The sequence below is a fragment of the Paramormyrops kingsleyae genome, chromosome 5 (genome assembly GCF_048594095.1).
Source record: "Paramormyrops kingsleyae isolate MSU_618 chromosome 5, PKINGS_0.4, whole genome shotgun sequence".
Lineage (NCBI taxonomy): Eukaryota > Metazoa > Chordata > Actinopteri > Osteoglossiformes > Mormyridae > Paramormyrops > Paramormyrops kingsleyae.
The window spans coordinates 28,627,927-28,649,244 of NC_132801.1; the positions used below are offsets into that span (position 1 = coordinate 28,627,927).

Sequence of the window (21,318 nt, forward strand, 5' to 3'; positions counted from 1 at the left end):
GGATTCATGGAGGTGTACTGCAAACCCACCATTGTCACCCTGAGTGATTCTCACGCATGTCTGGGATTTGGGTATTAGCTATTTGGTTCTCCAATACGCTGAAGGAATCTCCAAACAGCAGTGCAGATGGCTTACATTAACCAGGATGTAAATCATGAATCGATTTCATATCTTATGATTCTCTGGACCTCCACTAGGGAAACATATTTCCTTAGTTAGTCTTGCACATTCACAGTCACTATAATAAAGCAAATTTGATTGGACAGGCCATTTCGCATCTGCTTGTGTGAAGAATTTTGATTGGCTGACCAGACCCTTCCATGGCTGCCTTAACAGACAATCACAATCAGCTATCCCCGTCCTTGGGAGTGACCGATGCCTTGACCCCTGGCCTGAGGTCCATCCAAAAGTCTGAAATCCAGCTGGGGAAAAAAAAAAGCCCGCATCCATCAAAGAAACAAACACATTACAGCCCCTCGGTTCCTGTTAGACATACCGGGGCATAAGCCAGGAAATGAAATGAGGGGTTGTGAAACGACAGCGAGGCGGACAGCTGACCCGCATTAACACGACCATACGGACCGGTGTGCACTGGCCCGTCTTCCCCGCAGGTCACACACCCACGGCGCAGTATCCATCGTGAACATCACAATCTCAGGGGCTTGGATGGCCAGCTTAGACAGCGTTACTGTTATCGCACTACAGCCATTTTCATATCAGTGTCTCAATGAGGGCTGTCAGGGATCAATGACACCTCTCACAGCATGTCTACGATGGCATCCCAGCTGTGATTGTGATCTTAGGCCAAAATAGACCAATAACACACTGCTCACTGCACGTTTATAATAATATCCTGGCTGTGACGGGTGCATCATTTAAGCTAAAAGAGACCAATAACACATCACTTTCAGCATGTTTATAATACCATCCCAGCTGTGATTGGTGCATGATGGGCTACGAAGTGACACATTTGTAAATGGAGCACAATCCAATAAATTGGCATAAATTATCAGTATGTGGGAAGCGCTTTTTTATCATCAGGGTTATTTTTGTCAACGGTCGGAAAACAAGAGGCGCGTTCAACATGTTGTCGCAAAAGCCACCTTTGATAAACAACCCTGGACTCGCCCTCTTCCAGAGAGCCCATGTATTGCTGGGCATTTCGAAACCTCGCAAATTAGACTACGCCATACTTGGTCTTTCATCTGGTCTTTTTAGGATCAATTGGAGAAAAAAAAATCCGTTTTATCTACTCGAAAAGTTAAACATTTTCGGAGTGATCATCAATCAACACCAAGTACGTTCCAAATATTCACACCGTTAACGTGTGATAATTGGCTTCATACATCACAGAATCTCATAAGCCCAAACAGACAGCATTAATATTTACACACGGAATCAAACCACGTCAGAGCGATTCCTACACTTGGTATTTGCCCTCGGCGTATCTGTGGAGAAGATGAACTCATTGTGATGGGCAGCGATTAAATGTTACGAGCATGAAGCCCATTCAGACTGCGAACATCTGCACTGCATATCACGAAATGCACAGCCCAAAAGAGAGAGAGGTTTTAACACCCACTGCTATTTTTATTTAAGATGTGGACATTAAAAATAAAACATTCTTTTCTGGTTTTAATTAGTGGATTTGTGTCAGCCGGAAAAGCGCACACAGAATATTGTTCTAAAAACATTCACTCCCTAAGTGACACGTATGGCGAGGTGATGACATCACGCAGAAGATCACTCCCAATGAACCACCACCGATGGTGCTGAGTGCCCTAACTGCCGTAATGGAGAGACTGCGCACTGACTCTGTGGAAACCCATTAACCCTGTCTTTTATCTCAGAGTATTTCCTTTGACGTTGATATGGACTGGCATCCTATCCAGGGTGACCCACACCCTGTGCTTTGTGCCCTGTGCTCTGTACTCTCTGCCCTGTGCTCTGTGGCCTGTGCTCTGTACTCTCTGCCCTCTACTCTGTGGCCTGTGCTCTATGCCCTGTGCTCTGTGGCCTGTGCTCTGTGGCCTGTGCTGTCTGCGACAGCTTTCAGGCCTCCCTAACCCTGAATAGGGTAAGTGGTTAGAGGACGGATGGATGAATGGATGGATGAATGTATGTTTGAATATCGATATATGCTCATTTACAGTCATCTCACTGACGTCCTTCCCAATGAGCAGATGAAGATTGCAAAATGTCCATGGCTGTCTTTAATGCCTGCTGATACCCCCCGTTGAGAAAGTCATTGTGGAACTTTTAATGATTCCGGAAGCTTTTCTCGTCCAAGAGTGCAGCCCACCCAGACACCAGCGCAGAGACAACATTCTCGCCTACCCTCAGGACATGGTGTGGGAGAGACCTGGCAGGGAGGCAGCCAGCTCCTTCCGAAGCACCGTGACCGTGCCAGAGAAACCTCCAGGACGTCGATGACTCACTGGCTGATCAATGCAGGCTGTCTTCCAAGGAGACGTCCAATCACGGAGCACAGCCGAGTGCAGGGCCGCAGCAAGGGATGAGGAAACTCCATCCCAGGGCAAATAAAGGACAGGTGTGCCATTTCCTTCAATGGCTACAAGATAAATGTCTCTAAATGAGTGTTATGGATGACTATTCACTGCAGAACAAGTTCATTTGTTTCAATACACCTTAATAAATCGGTTTCTCTGTACACAGACGATGGTGCAATTTGCACCCTGTCCAGCACCTTTGATCAGTCACCCAGAGGTTCAGGTTTATACCACGCAGAAGATGACCTTTAGATGATCTCCGCACTTGTAAAGAGAATTTATTACTGTAAGTCAGCAATGATTAATGACAATATCGCCCCCCTAAACAATGGAGGGGATGTGAAAATGCACTGAGCGCTTGATGGCCGCCCCAATTAACATTCATGTAGCACTGCGTCCTGCTCAGCCAGCCCGATGAATGGCCCTGTAGTCCTGTCACGCTGGCACCATGTCGTCGTTATGGAAGGTGTTTTTGTTGTCAGGACAGGGTAATTGCTCCCTGTAGAGGCTTGGGGTGGTGGGCGAGCAGTATTCTGCAGGATGCTTCATTTTTGTGAAGAGTGCAGTCACATTCAACGGGCTGGTTTGACCACCAGAGGATGGATCTTGAGGATCGACCCACCCCTCAACAGCAAGCCCAGAACACAGGCAGTGTCTAGTCATGAGAGAACATAGCCGCCTTGCCAATAAGAGGCTCTAAACTCTCTGTTGCCCCTCCCCCCACGTTACAGAAGGGACCTGAAAGAAAATGCCGAGCTCCCAAAGCAGCGCAGCCAAACACAGGTGGGGCAGGCAAGGAAAGGTCGCCGCTAATGCAGAGCCACCGTTAATGCAGGACCTGTGCTAATGCAGAGCCACCGTTAATGCAGGGCCTGTGCTAATGCAGAGCCATCGTTAATGCAGGGCCTGCGCTAATGCAGAGCCACCGTTAATGCAGGGCCTGCGCTTATGCAGGGCCACCGTTAATGCAGGGCCTGTGCTAATGCAGAGCCACCGTTAATGCAGGGCCTGTGCTAATGCAGAGCCATCGTTAATGCAGGGCCTGCGCTAATGCAGAGCCACCGTTAATGCAGGGCCTGTGCTAATGCAGAGCCACCGTTAATGCAGGGCCTGTGCTAATGCAGAGCCACCGTTAATGCAGGGCCTGCGCTTATGCAGGGCCACCGTTAATGCAGGGCCTGCGCTAATGCAGAGCCACCGTTAATGCAGGGCCTACGCTAATGCAGAGCCACCCTTAATGCAGGGCCTGCGCTAATGCAGAGCCACCGTTAATGCAGGGCCTGCGCTTATGCAGAGCCACCGTTAATGCAGGGCCTGTGCTAATGCAGAGCCACCGTTAATGCAGGGCCTGCGCTTATGCAGAGCCACTGTTAATGCAGAGCCTGCGCTAATGCAAAGTTGCAGCTAATGCTGAACCTGCACTGATGCAGTGCCGCCGCTAATGCAGATTTACGGCTAATGCAGAGCCTGCGCTAATGCAGACCCGCAGCTAATGCAGAGTCACAGCTAGTGCAGAGACTGTGCTGATGCAGAGCCTACCTTAATGCAGAGCCTTGGCTAATACAGAACCTGCGGTTATACAGAGCCTGCGCTAATGCAGAGTCACAGCTAGTGCAGAGCCTGTGCTGATGCAGAGCCTACCTTAATGCAGAGCCTTGGCTAATACAGAGCCTGCGGTTATACAGAGCCTGCGCTAATGCAGAGTCACCGCTAATGCAGAGCCGGCACGAATACAGAGCCTGCACTAATACAGCACCCATGTTAATTCAGGCAGAGCTTTTCGCAGGCCTGTGTCACGTGACACGAGGAGGGCCATCACTACCCCGCATGGTCATTACCCCCTGGCCCGCCACGCATCACCCTTATCTGCCCAGCTGCTGGATGAAGGTGGCCCAAGCTTTTCTGTCTCTCCTCTCTGCAATTTGCTGTCCCCAGCAATTAATTCGCCTGATAACATGCTGGGACAGAAGGCAGCCGTCCGATAGGAGATAAGGGCCCGGGGGCGGGAGCTGGGGGGCAGTCACTGCAGCCTCTGCCATGCCACACTCACGGGTCATGGGACCGCGGCTTAGGGACAGTACAGTGAAATTACACATCTGCGATCCGGTCGCCTTTAGCCAATAGAAATGTCAGGCAGTCATTTACAGACGTGCATTCATATGGGGGAGGCAAGGTCAGCGTAAATCTTTTCCCCCCTGCCCAGCCTCACCCCTGCCCCCAGCCTGACCGCATCCCCCCCCCAATCCCCACTGCTGCCCCCCAGAGGGAACACAGTTCACCCTCACCTTTCCACCTCTGTGTCACGTGGATAACAGCCATTCCTGTGAACGTATATCACAAGACAGAAGCCCCATAAATCGGGGAGCTCAGCCTCTGCTCTCCCCTTGGGGATGCTGCTGGAATGTGCTGGTAATTGGATGTCAGGTGACCTCACGGTCCCTGGTGATAACGCCGAAAATCCAAGGTCTGACTGAATCCATACAGCCATCAGGTCATTTCCAAACGAGGGGACCAATCAGTGCCAGGCACACAGTGATGCCAAAGCAAGCCGATCTTTCTGGATATGTTTAATTGGGATTGTCTTTTGAATTAATGACTGCAACCCGAGGCAAGAAGGGACCGAGCAGCATCAATTTAGAGCTGAAGTCTAAGCTGCTTGCAATCAGCCACAGGGACCATCTCTCTCTCTCTCTCTCTCTCACACACACACACACACACACACACACACACACACACACACACGTTTGTAATTATATCTTTGTGGGGACTCTCCATTCAGTTCTATAGGAAAAACTCTAATCCAAACATGACCTTAACCCCTACCCAACCCTAACCATAAGTAACCAAACAAAATATTTTTTAGGTTTTTGATTGTATTCACAGATCTTTGTGGAGAAAAATGGTCCCCGCAATGTCAAAATCACAGGTTTTTATCACATTGTAGGGGACATTTGGTCCCCGCAATGTAACATAAACCTAATATATATACACACACACACACACACACACACACACATTTAAGTGCCAACGTGAACTGACAATAAACAGCCACCCACAGACACCCAGACACACAGACATGCTCCGGGACACGCAGGTCTGGCAGGAGCCTGTTGGGGGGGTCCACACCCGATGGAGAGCATGCTGCACGCAGTTTAATAACCCGTGGAGCCAGTGGCCTTCTTCACGGTGGGGGGTGGGGTGCCTCTCACTCACCCATCTGTGTCCTGAAAGTTAACGTTCACCCTCTTGGCAGAACTCAGCAGCTCTGGATGAGGCAGACAGAGAGAGAGACAGAGAGAGAGAGAGAGGGGGAGGTTGTAAGTTGTTTGTGCTGCAACGGGACGTAAAATAAAACAAAATAAACATTATCTGCAGCCATGGCGATGTGAGACACAAGAGGAGAACGGACGCTCTTCCGAAGCAGCTCGCTGAATTCAAAGCGTGTTTCCTCTGTGTGACACAGCTTGCATTTTAAGCGGAGAGCCGGTGGCAAGACTCAGCAGCTGAGCTGTCGTGTGTGTGTACGCGTTTGTTTGTGCGTGTGCGTGTGTGTGTACGCGTTTGTTTGTGTGTGTGCGTGTGTGTGTACGTGTTTGTTTGTGCGTGTGCGTGTGTGTGTACGCGTTTGTTTGTGTGTGTGTGTGTACGCGTTTGTTTGTGTGTGTGTGTGTACGCGTTTGTTTGTGCGTGTGCGTGTACGCGTTTGTTTGTGTGTGTGCGTGTGTGTGTACGCGTTTGTTTGTGTGTGCGTGTGTGTACGCGTTTGTTTGTGTGTGTGCGTGTGTGTGTACGCGTTTGTTTGTGTGTGTGCGTGTGTGTAAGCACAGGCGAGCAGGAGGCAAATACAAGCCTCTACCCATAAACACCAAAAAAGCCTTAAACAGCACTGGCTCAGCCTGGAATGACATCTGGAGTGTCGCAGTCATTGTGTGACACTGGGAGTGATACAGTCATTGTGTGAAACTGGGAGTGTCACAGTCATTGTGTGACACTGGGAGTAATACAGTCATTGTGTGACACTGGGAGTGTCGCAGTCATTGTGTGACACTGGGAGTGATACAGTCATTGTGTGACACTGGGAGTGTCGCAGTCATTGTGTGACACTGGGAGTGATACAGTCATTGTGTGACACTGGGAGTGTCGCAGTCATTGTGTGACACTGGGAGTGATACAGTCATTGTGTGACACTGGGAGTGATACAGTCATTGTGTGACACTGGGAGTGTCGCAGTCATTGTGTGACACTGGGAGTGATACAGTCATTGTGTGACACTGGGAGTGTCGCAGTCATTGTGTGACACTGGGAGTGTCACAGTCATTGTGTGACACTGGGAGTGATACAGTCATTGTGTGACACTGGGAGTGTCGCAGTCATTGTGTGACACTGGGAGTGATACAGTCATTGTGTGACACTGGGAGTGTCACAGTCATTGTGTGACACTGGGAGTGATACAGTCATTGTGTGACACTGGGAGTGTCGCAGTCATTGTGTGACACTGGGAGTGTCGCAGTCATTGTGTGACACTGGAAGTGTCGCAGTCATTGAGTGACACTGGGAGTGATACAGTCATTTTGTGGCACTGGGAGTGTTGCAGTCATTGAGTGGCACTGGGAGTGATACAGTCATTGTGTGGCACTGGGAGTGTTGCAGTCATTGAGTGACACTGGGAGTGATACAGTCATTGTGTGACACTGGGAGTGTTGCAGTCATTGAGTGACACTGGGAGTGTTACAGTCATTGTGTGACACTGGGAGTGTCGCAGTCATTGTGTGACACTGGGAGTGATACAGTCATTGTGTGACACTGGGAGTGTCGCAGTCATTGTGTGACACTGGGAGTGTCGCAGTCATTGTGTGACACTGGGAGTGTCGCAGTCATTGTGTGACACTGGGAGTGTCGCAGTCATTGTGTGACACTGGGAGTGTCACAGTCATTGTGTGACACTGGGAGTGATACAGTCATTGTGTGACACTGGGAGTGATACAGTCATTGTGTGACACTGGGAGTGTCGCAGTCATTGTGTGACGCTGGGAGTGTCGCAGTCATTGTGTGACACTGGAAGTGTCGCAGTCATTGAGTGACACTGGGAGTGATACAGTCATTTTGTGGCACTGGGAGTGTTGCAGTCATTGAGTGGCACTGGGAGTGATACAGTCATTGTGTGGCACTGGGAGTGTTGCAGTCATTGAGTGACACTGGGAGTGATACAGTCATTGTGTGACACTGGGAGTGTTACAGTCATTGCAAGCTGCCCCAATCCAGACTCAGGGTGGTCTTCGGTGAGGGGAACACCAGGGGGTGCTAGTGAGAGAACTAGGGGGAAGGGGGACTCGGAAGGGTTAAAGGTAGCTGTCAGTTCAGACACGCTGCGTAAACAACAACTGGACGGGGAATGAGACCGCAGCCAGTCGGGCCGCCTCCCCTGACCCGAGTCGGGGCCGTGGTATCTGTCGCTAGGGTGAGTGCGATGCTACTGTGATCACAGGCTGCCAGCAGAACCCCCCACCCGCCATCATCCCTGTGCCGTTATTTTATTTCACACCGGCACTGAACAACGGGCTCATTCAAAGGTCGGCATGCGGGCAGCCTCGCTTCCCAGAGGAAGCAGGGTGGGGGGGCCGGTGCGGAGTAGCGGCAAAGACTCCCGACAGCAAGGCCCTGCGGAGCTGTAACGGACTGACGGGCCCCTCTCCCCGCAGTCGCTTTCCTGGTGTTTGGCTCTAAATCACGCCAGGAAAGCTGTATTCCTCCAGACACGACAGGGAAAAGGATGACTTATAAGAGAACTTACGCCTCCCGCTCCAGTACCGTAAAACTTTATGAAAGGCCAAGACTTACTCTCTTACAGGTAGCTTTTGAGAAAATGGGTTTAAGCATGAGTGTTTACTAAGGGTGTAAATCGCTGGCCACACTACGATTATTTAGGGTAGGGAATCTTTCATTTTGACAACGATTCAATTCGATTAAGCGATTATTTGATTATTTTGATAACCCAAATTCAAACCTTTCTTAATTTCATGGAAAACATTTCACAAATATGACTATGAGAACTTCATCACACACTATTAACTGAATACAAATAAGTAGAATCTCAGTACATTCATTTAAATTTTTATTATTAAACAGGGAGAACAAGCCTGTGTAAGTTGTCAAATAGGCAAAATACTGAACTATACAGAAAAAAACAAACATAAAAGATGCACTTCGTGATTTGCCACTTTACTATGCCAACAAGTGTTGAATCAATGTGGAAATTTTGACCAATACAAATACATTAGTGTCTAATATCACCGATACCAATTACCAGCTAACCTCCGAGCCACTTGCAGTGTTGCCAACTTTGGTCAGCTGGCTGGCATGAGATTTTCAATTAGAGACAAGCCTGCATACACATTTACACGTATGTAAGAGTTTTATTACCTTGTAAATAGCCTGTAGGGTTTACAAACTACCCCAAAGCTTTTGATGTAGCTAATTTTAGATTTATAATGGAATAATATAGATTTGCCATAAGATTTCTTGTGTGAGCGTGAGAGTCACGCCAGATGTGTGACACTTGGCATCCCTGCACTTGCCAAGTGGACGTGGGCCAGATTTAATAATGAATTATAAACATGTCGCAGGCTAGTACTTTCAGACCTCTTATAAGTGTTAAACGAGCTGATGAAACCCCTCGTCCTCCACTATGCCAAGCAGCTGATTGTCCAGTCACCTCCATCATTCTAGTCGTTGTGTCTTTAGCTCTGGTGCTGCTAACTTTAAATACAGATAAGGTTCAAATATTAGCCAAGACTGACCAATGCTAATATCTTGATTTTCAACTAATATTTGCTAACACTGATATGTTAAGCAATATAATGTGCATCTTTAGCATTTACGTTTTTAACTTAGCTAGCTAGTTAGCTACCTCAGAGTTTTGACCATTGTTAATGTAGCTTGCAAAAACACTAACTTTTTTTCTGCTGAAAAATGGGTTGTAGTGCAAAGATCATCAAGTGATGCTTCTTTATGTATATTAACGTACCTTCCCCTGCAATCCGACGTTTTGGAAATTCACGTGCTGGCACTGCATGTCAATCTACAGAATGCAAACAGACCATAACCCGGAAGTCATAGTATCTATAAGGAGGATTTTGGCCCCCAAAATAGTTTATAACCGATTCTGACTTTACAGATCATTGCAGTCGAATTGCCACCTTAATAATCGCTTCATCATCTTTATATCCCAAATGTTCACCCACATAATACTACAGGGCACATGCAGGTCATTCCTGCCAGACAGTGATACGATCGGCATCATTTTGCTGGAAAGAAGAGATGAATCACTATTAACACAATGACGCAAACTGTGGGCTACTACATGTATCTTTATGGGAAGTGAGGAAGTATAGAAGACAGTAACAGTGTATTAGAAATCCCTGCCTAAATCTCTGCAGATGATGGCCTACTCAAGGATCCACTGCGCTTTTTAGTGACTTGTGAAGATCCCTGCATTGCGAGATCTCCTTCCTGTTTTGACGTCATTTGTCGTTCTCCAGTCCTTTTATCACCTGACTCCGTGAATGGCTGAAACCAGAGACAGAGACGAGGCCCGTTCCTGAACCATCAGACATGCCAGGAGCGTCTCTTTCAGCTCGTCCCCTTCCCTCCCTGAGCCTTTGTGGTTTTCCGCAGCTTCTCCCAGAGGAAAAAGGGGCCGGGACCGGGACCGGGAGCTGATCTGCGGGAGGGGAGCGAAGGCAAGAAAGCGGCCCCGCGAAAGGTCGCAGTGAGAGGCTCCCGAGAGCCGAGCACGGTTTGAAGAGGGAGCCGGAGGAGGCCGTCACGTGTCCGGCGCCGGGCGGAGAGACGGTATGTCACATGCATGCAGAATGCAGAGCGCAATTGAGAACACAGGAAAAACAGCACGCTCTGCTGCGAGATGCACGGGTGCCCAGAAACCCTGCTGACACACATACACAGATGCTAAAACACACACACGGTAACATACGCATGGTAACACACACAGAAACACGCACGCACGCACACACACACACACACAGTCCACGTATTCATATCTTTATGGGGACTCTCTATTCACTTCTATGATAATAACGCTAATCCCAAAAATGACCCCTACCCAGCCCCAACCTTAACACACACACTAACAAACATAGACGCTAACTCACTAGCACGCTAACAAACACACATGCTAACATGCAAGCACGCTATCACACATATGCTAACAGACACACGCAATCACCCACATGCTAACACGCATACTAATAGACACATACACACTAACAAACACATATGCTATCACACACGTGTGTACCTACTAACAGAGATGCTAACACACACAGGCTAACATACAAACACTAATAGATACATACATACTATAATAATAATAATAATAATAATGATGATAATAATAATAATGATCATATAATCCTTTATTTGATTATAATCCTTAATTTTTCTCTTCGCCTGCCCCATCTTGCGCGCCACATCTTGGGGGTCATGGCAGAGGGTTGGTGTTCTGCACCCCTGCCACTGGGCATTAAGGACCTTGCTCAAGGACCCACAGACATATAACTATTCTGCCAAGGTGAGGCTCCAATCACAGGCACAGAGACGTGATACACATGGGCGCTAATGCGAACGCACACACACTAACACACACACATACTGGCCTGAATATAAGACGACTCCGACTATAAGACAACCCCCCACACTTTTGCCAACTATTTTTAGAAAAAATGTTTTTGGAATACCAAATCTTACCTTTATAAAGAAAAATACTTTTATTTGACAAGAACATAAAATAAGTTAACCAGCAATTGGATTGTAATAAGAATAACAATTGTACGATAATTACAATTGTAAAATAATTACAATCGTACAATAACAATAATAACCAACAATTTACACAACACTGAGGGATACACGCTAAACACATGCATTGCCACATTGCCACGCTAAACACATGCATTGCCAGGGTTGCCAGCTCTCACACATCTGGCGTAACTCTCATGCTTTCAGACTATCACACTCAACCAAAAAAGCTCATTGCAAATCTATATTATGGTCAAAACATTTGTTACGAAATATCGTATTCGGCACCATATATTACCTTTTTTGTCTACTCTAGACACGGTATTGTACACTCAGGGCATCAGACCTGCCTGCTTCAGGATGATTTCGCGGAATGGAGTGAAAAGTTTTTGAATGACAAAATATCCCCGCAGCCCTGTGGATGGATGGATGGATGGATGGATGGTTGGAAAAATTTATCATTTCCATTCAGCGATAATGATGGATTTGGCTGTAACTTTTCTGACATACCCTGAGAACTAAAGAGAAAAATGCGCGGCCAGAGTTTGCCTGTTTTTGGTCTATAAAAAGGGGAGCTGGCGGGAATAAGCGCCTTAATAGATCCAGCATGTTGAGCACCTGAGTAAAGCAGGCCTCGCCGCTACACCTGCTGTCCTGGAACTGATCCGACGGGCCTCCCGCGGACACAAACGCCTCCATTCAGCTATTACCACTTTCCACGTGATGCAGTTAAGTGGTTTATGGTCAAGCCGTTGAGATTGCTGGGGGAATGGGGGGGGTGCAGGATGCCCTTGAGCCACCCAGGACCCGAGAACTCCACGGTCTCTGGCGGGTGGTGCCTTAATTTAGGAGAGGGGAAGAAACAGCCTGGTTAAACTGGAAGTCATATTCCCTGTGAGGGCACTACTGCAGAGTGGGAAACGCGCCATTAGCGGGCCGACATTCCAGGCAAGTCTTGGCTGAGAATCAATTTACATACCGCCAACCGGGTCGAACTGGAGCAGACAGAAACGCCGGCAAGGAGGACCGATCTATACGCCCGCCGTAACTGCCCTGACAAAGTTTACAGCCGTGCGAGGGGGACGGGCGGTATTTTTAGACAAAAGAATTTATTTCCTCGGGATCTTCTAAACAAATGTGCCAGAGCGTCAATGACGCACGGCTAACATTGTTTACCTGTGCAGATCCGGGATTGGCGTTTGTGTGAAGACCACCGCTACACCCATCAGTAAATCTCAACAAAGGGGGGGGGGGGGGGGGAACAAATATCAAAAGCAGTCGGTATATGCCTAAGAAAAGGCTCCTGGTCTGATTGATCTGTCCAGGTACAGAGGAGGACTGATTTATATGCCTGTAGTAACAGCTGACGTTTTCATCTTTCTTCCAGCATACAGAAAATAAGGCAAATATCAGAGGCCGAGGCCAACTGTGCAGAGACAGCAGAAACATGCAGAAACACAAGCGGCCCGGGCTGCCCGTTCTGCCGCTCAGAAGCGCATTTACGTCAAACGCAGACGGCTCCTCGGGGTTCGTGTGGGCAGCTTGGCTTTAGGATGTAAGTCGCCACGTCTGTGTGAGACAGGGTGGGAGCACTGGGCCACAAACAGCCTTAATCTCAGCTCACAAACGGCTAAGGCACAGTCCTGCAACGTATGGAATTGATACAGGCAAAAAAAACCAGCATCTGCAAACCAACACAAGAAAGATCTTCCATCCCGACCAGGGCGTAGCCCAGCCAGGCTCCAGCCACCCACAGCCCCCCCGCAGCCCTGACTGGGATGGACTGCTGGAAAGATGAATAGAGGGAAAATGATGGATAGATGGAAAAAGCATCTCCTTATCCTCCGTCTGAAGGGTTCCCTCCTTCCATCCGGTTCACTTTCTCCCCCCGTAGAGGAGTGAGCTAAAAGAATGACTCATGAGCAGCGTGCAGGTGCTGAAGATGAAGCCACGGGTATTTAACGGCGGCAGCCATGCGGAATGGGGAATGGGGGTGCGGCGGCCCCCTACACAGAGCGTCTGGGCTGCCCCCGGAGCGATAGCAGACACCTTTCAGAGCAGACTTCCACCCCCACACCCCCCCCCCCCCGCCAGTGCTGACGAATCACCTGCCCAACTCTGACTGCGCCAGGATGTCAGTGACAACCGGGGGGCCTCAACCAATGGGCGGGCCACACTACCACAGCTGTAGCCTATCACAGGGAGGGGGCGTGGCGTGGAGGGCCAGGAACCCAGCCAAGCTGGTACAGCTCTTAATTACCCACTCAGACTTCCTGAATCATCTAACACATGTGTGTTGGTTAAACCTTCATATGGGTTACACACAATGATGCAACTTGTTTGATGTTTATGTTAGTCATATAAGATTCAGTTGTTAAATATGAGTCCCCTGCTACGTGTTCATATGTCCTCCAGGATTCTAACTATATATGACCTAATCTATGTAACTGGTCACACTAAGAAAATGGGTTACAGTCTCTCTGTAAAGCGACAGGAAGTCGTCACACAGGCACAGAGAGCACTGCCTGTTTGCACCCTACCCATATGCGGCAGGTAAGTATCGATCCAAAATATCTGACTGTACAAAGGGCAAAAACAGAGTACGTGGACAGTCATGTGACCACAGACACGTTTGATAACAGCACGTAGACCTGGTCAGAACCAGCCCCAATCATTAATCTCAGCATTGAGGCTGGTGTTCAGAGTAAATCTGCTGTCTGAAGGCAGGAGAGCCTCATCAGTCTCTCTCTCCGGTGTCACCGAGAGCGTTACTGATGTGATTAAAGGTTCAGTACGATGGCTGACATGTACACGGCCATCGCTGCATTTGAGCAGGTCACCAATTAACCCCCAGATACGATAATCCCAGAGATGAGCGCAGCCGTGACCATGAAGAATCTCCCTGTGTGTATCTGTGTGTGTGTGTGGTCCAGGCATATATTACCAAATGTCCCCACAATGTGATAAAAACCCGTTATACTAATGTTGTGTGGACCATTTTTTTTTGTCCCCACATTCGGAAAACTCAATGTTATGAAAATCTGTGTTTCCAGCAGAATCTCAGAGGTGTCTGCTGCTCTCTGATGCTCTTCATTCACGGTGAATACGTGACCATTCACCTTCAGTAAAAGCCTTTTCAGGTCATTGCCAAGCACTCTGCAGTCACAAAAGCTAATTCAAAAAAAAATAACTAGGCTTTCCGGCGCAGAATCCTACGCGCGATCAAAATAATTTAAGTAAGACGTTTCCATTTTTCTGCAGGACAGACCTAATTTCTCCCTCCGGAAGTGGTGTCAGAGCTGCTCCTCTGTACCGACGCTCACAGTCACTTCCTATTAGTGAATCAGGTGCCCCACAGGCCACCGTAGTTTACCTCCCTGCCTATGCTGACTTATCGGACATTAGGACACGTCCCCCCCCCGGCCCCCCTCCCACTACATTTTCATTCCCATCAGCTTTGATTGCTTTATTAATAATTCCCGGCTGTACATTCCTGGAAAACTGCCTCGGATAACCAGATTAAAATAACAGGGTCTCGCGGGGCGACCCAGTAGGATAAGCGGGTTGGACAATGGATGGATGGATGGTCTCGCGGGGATGTAGCCTCAGTGCCATCTAATTTCCTGTTAGGTCAGGTAAAACCGAACGGTGAGTCCCGCCTGCTGCCGTCTCGGGGAGCGACTGGCCGATTTCACACATCATGTACATGGGCGTTTCTGAAGCTCCCGATCTGTATTTGACAGCTGCCGCAGCTGGTTCTGTCTGCCCCCTTTTATCCTTAACCGAAATATTCAAATTAGCATCTGGCTCCCAAACGTACTGCAAAATTCCAGCAGCCTGTAGCTAACGGATGCCCAGAATGAGAGTGTGCTTTTCAGTAATTATCAGTAGACTACAGTTATGGTCTGAATCGACAGGCTTACTTCAGCTTGACCTAGAACAAGTCAGGCAGATATGCGGATATGCAGCTGAAAGGTGAGTGTTTCCTGTTTGACAGCAGGATCACAGACCAGCTGACGGACACCAACACAACCACACGCCTGAACCCTGCCTCCAATATCTGTCCTGTACCCGCTATTCTGATCTTATTTTCACCAGTTTCTACCCAATATTTCTTTCTTTTCCCGTGCCTGGGATGGTTCCTCCATAGTCTTACTCTTCTGTGCCAGAATTTGGGAGCAAAGAAACCAAGAATCAGCAGAAGCCAACAGATTTTGCACCTCCAAACCTCTGGAGCCAGTGGTCCCCAGCTTCTGTGACAGTTGACCCTACTCATTCACCAGGCATGCAGATATAAACACCAGATGAGGAAAGACAGAGAGACTGTACCAGTTTTCATCCCTGTAATCCAATAATCGCCCCGGGGCAGATTTTCGGGTAAAAAATCATGCAGCTTTACTGTTATTAGAGTCATTTTCTGTTGGAAAAAGTGACCTTTCTTGGCTAATCCATCCATCCATCCATCCATCCATTACCATCCGCTTATCTGGGATTCGGGTCGGGGGGTAGCAGCTTCAGTAGAGATACCCAGACCTCCCTCTCCCCAGCTACCTCCACCAGCTCCTCGGGGGTGATACCAAGGCGTTCCCAGGCCAACTGAGAGATATAATCCCTCCAGCGAGTCCTGGGTCTGCCGGGGCCTCCTCCCTGTAGGACATGCATGGCTTCTTGGCTAATCAACACTACCAATTACTAAACATCTAATTATTTATTCTCTGTTACCGGACTCTTAAAGGTGTTAAAACCAAATAAAACCGTTCCCCGGTTGCTGCCACTAAAAATAATTATTTCTCTCTGTTTAAAGATTCACACCCAGATTGTGAGTGTGGAGTTCGCATGTTCTCCCAATGTTCATGTAGGTTTCCTCCAGGTACTCCGGTTACCTCCCAGGGGTGCAAGGCCTAAGTCTGCCAAGGACGGCACATGGGCTTCCACTGGCGCTGTGTCTAGGGTGATTATGGTAAATGGATGGATGGATGGATGGACGAATGGATAAATAAATTTAGAATTAAAACCCCTCATATGTTGTATTCAACTCTTGGTTTTGTCGGCTTGACCTTTTAATGTTGCTGTAATGTAACATTATCGTAATGTAAAAAATTAAGCTGACACATCAAATCATTAATCACTCAGTACTTCCCATGGTGCACCTGACCTCAGACATGGCCCACTGCAGCTAACGGGCCTTCACAGCCGGCCCACATGCATCAGACGTGAGGGATCCCCCTAAGCAGCTCCTCACAGACTCCACCCAGCTCTCCCCACAGGGACAGATAGCACCGGCCTGCTAGATGCTGGGCAGTGGGACCCAGACCCTGAACTCTAATGAAGACTTCCCTCCCCTTTTTGGGGGCGATGATCTCCTCCCTGTGCTTCCATTCTTCTCTGTTCCAGTTTCCAGATGCAGCATTGCTGTGTGACTCAGAGAGCTGCTAAGGCTGATGGTCTAAGGGACGATCCCAGCGAGATGCACATCAGACCAGCTGTAACAGCTGATCTTCCTCCCTCTCTCTACATGGTGCTGGTTATGACTGCCTGCCGGGTTTAGATGGCTTATGTCTTTCCTCAAATAAAGCACCACATATTCCGCAAGAGCTTTTATTGGTGCTGGAGCCTTTACCAGAATATCCCAGGGGAATGGATAAGGCTGGTGTCTGTCTGACTGCTGGTATCTCGCTGGTGGGCTCGAAGGACCCGTCTCCAAACTTGGCTCCAGCTCGGTCACATGACGACCTAGACTGGGATTGAGCAGTTCTAGCCCTCTGGGAACAAAAGGCAAACTCTAATTATCTCACTGATGTAATTTTCTGAGTAAAAACTCACTTTCCTTCCGTCTCAACTGTAATTAGGAACTTCTAGAAACATCTTGTAGGCATGTGATCCCCAAAGTCCCAAATTGGCCTCCCCTGTCTTACACCTACACCTGTATCAGACTTATATTGGTCCCAGGATGAGAATGAATGAAACCATGTGACACAGTGACAGGAGGGAGGAACATGGCCGTGATTTGGGGAAGAGAGCAGAGATGGGCAGTAGGAAGAGGATCTGCTGGGGGTGCGGTTGGTTGGGGGGGCTCTGGGTAAAATTCAGCAGCTGGATGAATCAGTGTTATTCATTCATTGATAATAAAGAGGAGGTGAGGGAGAAGACTATCCCCATCTTCGGACATCCAGCTCCCCCCCCCCCACCCTGTTTTACACCCACACACCTCCCAGGTTTCCCAAAGACCCATGAGGTAGCTGGACTCGGGGCTCCCAAAAGTATTAATGCCACTGGATAAAAGCCACCCTCTTTACCATGTGAGAACAGATTCAGCTTCTCAGATTAGCTCCATCACACACATACACATACGCTCACGCCCACACACGACCTCACACACACCACCGTACACACGCAGACAAGCTCCTTCCTTTGTGAAGGTCAAACGTCAATCGTTGACACCCGAGCGGCCGGCCTAATGGGCACTCGCTCTGTGAGAAGGCAACAGACGGGCGTGGCTCAGGGTGGCTGCCCGCCATAGCCCTCCTACGCCAACACGCGCTTAAAGCTGCTTCCAAATCGTCTCGCCTGACCGCTCGCTGTTGGCATTCTGGATGTTCCTCCCGTTTTCCTATTTGTCCTTCCCGACGTGTTTCTCCCAGACCGAGACAGAAGTGAGCTTACAGGTCTGGCGCGGAGGACGACATGAATTTTTACCGCTGGCTTTATCGCAGGGGATCATGCCCACATGATATGGCATAGAAATTTCATGATTTAGTGCTCTGATAAATAAGAAATTTTGCAATCACTTTGTGATTTACGAGCCTGTCTACAGCAGACTAGTATTCAGATAGTAAAATGTCACATGACCATTCAGACAGAGATTTAATCATTTAATATCATTGAGATACTATTGTTTTGACCGATTTAGTGAATTATCTCAAAGACTAATGCATTACACCAGGGCTCTGCAAATCTGAATCTCGATTCCAAATTCAAACCTTGTTTTCAGGTCTCCCAGGTAGCTATTTTAATAATTACTGATTCTGATTGGCCAGAGGCTTCACACTCAGACCTTGAGGACTGTGATTTGAATAGCCCTGTACTACACTAATGATACGATATCACACAATGGGGGCAGATAGGGCTGGGTTTTTGAGGAACAAGGTGAAGAACTGGAAACTTTATTAACCTTAACATGATCCGAGGTATTATATAGGCACACTTATACCTAATTCCTTGATTTATGACTTGAAACAGATGGGATAGTCCCATCCTGGGGTACGCAAGGAATGGCATATAAATATTTCATCGTAGGCGCAGCCAGCACTGCTTGTAATATGTCACCGTGTGAACATATCTTTGAAGGCCTCGAGCTGGAGAAGGTGGGGAGGGTTGCTAGGCAACAAGCATCCTCCATCCCCTCCCGCACAAAGACGCACACCAATTAGCGCTGCATACCGGATTTTCACAGGCTGCCACCAAGTTCTCCTTCTTTCTCCTCAAAAGTACCGGTCTCTCACTTGCTTGCTTTCTTGGGGTCCTCCATCATATCCGATGATGACATTCCTCCTTATTAACGGAATGTGCTTTGATGGCTGCAGAGTCCAGCCCTTGAACTGCAAATTTTATTGCACACAAGACAGGTAAGTTGTGGATTAGTGCCGGCTGGCATACCAGTACGCCTCCTTCATCTTTTTTGTTGTTTTGCCTTGTTTTCTCATCGATTCCAGCTGCTCTATATACCTGCATGACAGAGCTGCCAAGTAGAATGATTAACAGCGGCCACTTCCAACTGGGAGGGGTCGATTTGCCATTCCCTTAGTGATGTCTTTAGCTGGTCTATATACCGCCTTTTCTGTCCCCCTGCGGACCGACGGTGCAGATAAAAGACACACACAGATGTTTGTATTCATATCTTTGTGAGGACTGTCCATTCATTGGGGCTATTTGGTCCTCACAATGTAATATAAACATAAGCCACACACACAAAAACAAAGTGCTTCTTATTTACTGTTCCATCATATCCAGCCAGGTTCTTCTGTGTAAACATACTTTTAGAAGCACAGCATCCTGCCCAAAGCATAAGCCTCTTCACAGCACATACTCAGGCATGTGTGATATTGTGGAAACAAGACGACAGTCAACATTACTGCTCTGGTATGCTTCTGTATATTTGGGATATCTTAAATAAAACCGCACACTTTTTGGAAAGATTCAGGCAGACCTATAGAGGTGCTGAGGATTAGCGTATTTCCTAAAAGCTTAGCAAGCAACACATTCAGTAACGTCTCAGTGACGGCATTTCTGAGAAACTGAGAAAACCAACAGAACATACTGAAGGACTCTTTTTGATCATCATTCCCCAGGTATACCTCACTACAGAGATCAAGATTTTGCCGTATTAAATTCAGGTTAAGTATCTCACTCAAGAGTACCGAAGAGGCCTGAACCAACAACCTTCAGAATAGGACTTAACCCACCATCATACCTGCTACTCTGCTCCGGCAGAAATGCATTTCGAATCCCTCATCAGTTGGGACAATTAAACAACACTTTTATCTAAAGAGCCTTTTGTTAATCAACGTGTTAATAAACCTAAGAAAAGAGGACTTGATATTCAAAGGAAGCTACAGTCATTTTCAGTTCCAGTCCCAGGTAAGAACACTAATGCCCTGATTGCCCTTAATGCCTGTTCAGCCAAGCATGTCGGCATGTTAGTCGTGCACAGGGAGGGAATCAGTGGGATCTGAGCCACTGTCCTGCTCCCAGAGCCAGGCCGTCATAACAGACCACGGCTTATCACACTCCACTGTGAGCAGCATCTGCGTAACATCACTGCGCAGCTCTGCCAGATGTTAGTCTCTGGGGAGCCGCAGGCGCAGGCAGATGCGTGCTGTGTGTCCTATACTGAACCCTCATTATACACACACACAGACACACAGACACATGCAAACAGGGACTGCGCTGCTCTGGAAATGAAGTTATCACCTTTATGAAGCATTGCAGCCATGGACCTTTCAGATCAATGGTTCTTTTTTCCATAGGAAGCTGCCTTTCTGCATGTTCCCCCATAAGCCATGGAGCGTGATCACCTCTCGTAAGGCACACACTGGCCTTCAGGTAAGACCACTGGCTGGCTACAAGCTAATTGCAAACTGATATAAGATGACCATTTTTACCCAGGATAGGTAACATGTTATTAAAGGAAATATACCATTTCTGAGTGATTTGTTGCTTCAGTATAAATTTACACCACAGTCCCGTGTTACTCCGCTGTTACAACGTGAATATCAAAGCTCAGGTCAGTTCAGGGACAAGACCACATCTGGAGACAGAGCCCCCCCACCCGGCCCCCGCGCCGGCTGTGGTGTGACTGGCGGACTCCGCACGCAGAGCGCACTACGACACAAGAAACAGGGCCAGCGCGTCTGATGTGCGACCCGCCTTCCCCCGTCCTCACAGACCATGTGGCGCCCCCCCAGGAGCAGCGCGGACGCCGCGTGCCAGCGACGCATTAGGCTGGCTTAGGCTCCGCCTCACCCACACCCGTTTATCCATACTAATCCTTTCCAGAACTTACAACTGCGGCCCCTCCCCCCAAGCCCAGCCGCTTCCCTGTCATACGACACACAAGAGAGAGGCTTCCAAATTACTGCTGACCATAAACCCCTAACATTAAAAACTGATGCGTTCGTACCAAAATATACATCCAATAAAATGGCTCTTGGGCATTACTGGGGCTAATGGCTATTAGCCAGCACTGGCGGCAGAGCGACATTCCCAGCTCCAGCTCCATGGCTCTGGGGCACCAGACTTTCAAGAGGACCATGGAATGGGAATAAAAGCTAAGAGTGTTCCACAAAGGCTCCTTCTGGAAGATTCCCTGCTAACTGAATTCATAAAGCAGCCAGGCTTACACCATTCTGCAGATACAGTATCTGCACAGTGACTGGATCCACTCCAGGCTACAGCCTTCTCCAGCCTCCATTGAAATCTTTCAGTTTTTTTTTAT

General features: G+C 48.2%; 1 protein-coding gene across 2 annotated transcripts in view; it reads right to left on the reverse strand.

Annotated features, from left to right (window-relative positions):
• Positions 1-21,318, reverse strand: part of caskin1 (CASK interacting protein 1) — a 92,958-nt gene that overhangs the window by 36,887 nt on the left and 34,753 nt on the right. For both annotated transcript variants that reach the window (XM_023815054.2, XM_023815053.2), the window contains exon 2: positions 5,724-5,775. In XM_023815054.2, coding sequence (XP_023670822.2) covers positions 5,724-5,775 — 52 coding nt within the window. The remainder of the gene's footprint in view (positions 1-5,723; positions 5,776-21,318) is intronic.